The sequence below is a fragment of the Mya arenaria genome, chromosome 5 (assembly GCF_026914265.1).
Source record: "Mya arenaria isolate MELC-2E11 chromosome 5, ASM2691426v1".
NCBI lineage: Eukaryota > Metazoa > Mollusca > Bivalvia > Myida > Myidae > Mya > Mya arenaria.
Genome location: NC_069126.1, coordinates 47,693,856 through 47,696,884, shown reverse-complemented (window position 1 = coordinate 47,696,884; position 3,029 = coordinate 47,693,856). Strand labels below are relative to the sequence as shown.

Below are 3,029 nucleotides of genomic sequence, written 5' to 3'. Positions count from 1 at the left end.
TGAAGTGGACAACTTGTGTCATTCTGTAGATCTGTGAAGAGATGAAGTGGAGAACTTGTGTCATTCTGTAGATCTGTGAAGAGATGAAGTAGAGAACTTGTTTCATTCTGTAGATCTGTGTAGAGATGAAGTGGAGAACTTGTGTCATTCTGCATATCTGAGTAGAGATGAAGTGGAGAACTTGTGTCATTCTGCAGTTCTGTATAGAGATGAAGTGGACAACTTGTGTCATTCTGTAGATCTGTGTAGAGATGAAGTGGACAACTTGTGTCATTCTGCAGTTCTGTGTAGAGATGAAGTGAACAGATTGTGTCATTCTGCAGATCTTTGTAGGGATGAAGTGGACAACTTGTGTCATTCTGCAGTTATGTGTAGAGATGAAGTGGACAACTTGTGTCATTCTGCAGATCTGTGTAGAGATGAAGTGAACAGATTGTGTCATTCTGCAGATCTTTGAAGGGATGAAGTGGACAACTTGTGTCATTCTGCAGTTATGTGTAGAGATGAAGTGGACAACTTGTGTCATTCTGTAGATCTGTGTAGAGATGAAGTGGACAACTTGTGTCATTCTGGAGATCTGTGTAGAGATGAAGTGGACAACTTGTGTCATTCTGGAGATCTGTGTAGAGATGAAGTGGACAACTTGTGTCATTCTGTAGATCGTGTAGAGATGAATGGACAACTGTGTCATCTGCAGATCTGTGTAGAGATGAAGTGAACAGATTGTGTCATTCTGCAGATTTTTGTAGGGATGAAGTGGACAACTTGTGTCATTCTGGAGATCTGTGTAGAGGGTAGGAGGAATGGACAATTGTGTCATTTGAGAGATCTTGTAGAGATGAAGTGGACAACCTGTGTCATTCAGTAGATCTGTGAAGAGATGATGTGAGAAGATTGTGTCACTTCTGTCAGACCTTTTGAAGATATGAAATTGACATTGTGTGTTATTCTGCAGATCTTTGTACTTTGAGATGAAGTGGGAAATTGTGTCCCTTCTGCAGACATATGTTTGTGTCATTCTGTAGATCTTGTAGAGATAAAGTGGACAGACTTGTGTCATTTAGCGATCTGTTAGAGATGAAGTGGACAACTTGTGTCATTCTGTAGATCTGTGTAGAGATGAAGTGGACAACTTGTGTCATTCTGTAGATCTGGTGTATGAGATGAAGTGGACACTTGTGTACTCTGTAGATCTGTGTAGACTGAAGTGGACAAACTTGTGTCATTCTGCAAGATCTTTTAGAGATGAAGTTGACAACATGTGTCATTCTGAGATCTGTGTAGAGATGAAGTGGAACAATTGTGTCATTCGGGAGATCTTGTGAGCTGTCATTGTAGATACCGAGTAGGATGAAGGTGACAACCTGTGTCTTCTGTAATCTGTGTAGAGATGAAGTGGATCAACTTTGTGTCATTATTGTAGATCTGTGTAAGGATGAAGTGGAACAACTTGGTCATTGTAGGTCTGTGGTAGGATGAAGTGGACAACTTGTGTCATTCTGAGATCGTGTAGAGATGAGTGACAGATTGTGTCATTCTGAGATTCTGTGTAGAGATGAGTGGACAACTTGTGTCATTCTGGAGATCTGTGTAGAGATGAAGTCGACAAACTTGTGTCATTCTGAGATCGTTGTAGAGATGAAGTGGACAACTGTGTCATTCAGTTAGATCTGTGAAGAGATGATAGTAGACAGATGTGTCATTCTGCAGACCTTTTGAAGATATGAAATTGACATGTGTGTTATTCTGCAGATCTTTGTACTTTGTAGAGATGAGTGGACAACTTGTGTCCTTCTACAGACATAGTTTGTTGTCATTTGAGATCTGTGTAGAGATAAAGTGGACAACTTGTGTCATTTAGTCGACTGTGTAGAGATGAAGTGGAACTTGTTCATTCTGTAGATCTTTAGAGATGAAGTGCGACAAACATTGTGACATTCTGTAGAATCTGTGTAGAGAGAATGTGGACAAACTTGTGTCATTATGGCGGATATCTGTGTCAGTGTCATTCTGTAGATCCCAGTAGAGATGAAGTGGACAACTGTGTCATTCTGTAGATCTGTGTAGAGATTGATTTTGTGAGTTTGTTTTTGTTTTTTTTGTATTTTTATTTGATTTGTTTTTGTTGTATTTTTTGTTTTGATATTTTTTTTTTTTGTTTTATTAATTGTTTTGAATGGATTTTTTGTAGGATGATTTTTTAGTTTTGTGATTTTGTTTTTGAAGTATTATGCTTTGTTTTTTATATATTGATGCACAATATTTTGATTTATTTATTTTTTTTGTTTTTGTTTTTTGTTTATTTGATCTTTGGATTGTTTGTTGTGTCTTATGATGTTTTGGATTGTATGATGGTCTTGTGTTTGTTTTGCCCAGTTGTTGTGTATGATTTATTTTGTGAATGTTTTGATTTGATTTTTGATGTGATTTGTTTTTTTTTTGAATATATTGTTTTTAATTTTTGTTTATTTTGTTTTGTTGTTTGATTTGTATTGTTGGATTTTTTGTTTTTGAATTTTGTTTTATCATTTATTGAATTGGTATTATATGGAAGTTTATGTATGTTTTGTTTTTTTTTTGATTGATTTTGTGTTGCTTTGCTCCTGGTTTGTTGTATTTTTTTTGTTTGATTTGATGATGAATTGTTTTTGTTTTTTGGTATTTTGTGAATTTGTGTTTGTGTTGTGATTTTTGTTTTTATGGTTTGTTTTTTTTGAATTTTTATTTTGAATTGATTGTTTATTTTTTGTTTTGTTTTGTTTTTTTTTGTGATATTTTTGTGTATTTTTGACCTTTCTTGTGTTTTTTTTTTTTATGTGATTGTTGTATTATGTTTTTGATGATATTTGTTTGTGAGATTCTTTATTATTGATTTGTTTGGGATATTTGGTGTTTGTGTGTCAACAGCGATTAATATGTTGATTTTTGTTATTTTTTTTTTTGATTGTGTTTTTTGATTTGATTCATGCCTTGGTTGTTGATTTTGTGTATTTTTTGTTTGCTTTTTTTGATTGGATATTTTTCACACG

General features: G+C 34.5%; 1 protein-coding gene across 1 annotated transcript in view; it reads left to right on the top strand.

Annotated features, from left to right (window-relative positions):
* The first annotated feature begins 751 nt into the window (after nucleotides 1–751).
* LOC128235756 (annexin A13-like) overlaps nucleotides 752–3,029 on the top strand; it is a 12,120-nt gene continuing 9,842 nt past the window's right edge. The window contains exons 1-3 of the mRNA XM_052950554.1: nucleotides 752–794; nucleotides 1,150–1,321; nucleotides 1,753–1,828. Coding sequence (XP_052806514.1) covers nucleotides 752–794; nucleotides 1,150–1,321; nucleotides 1,753–1,828 — 291 coding nt within the window. The remainder of the gene's footprint in view (nucleotides 795–1,149; nucleotides 1,322–1,752; nucleotides 1,829–3,029) is intronic.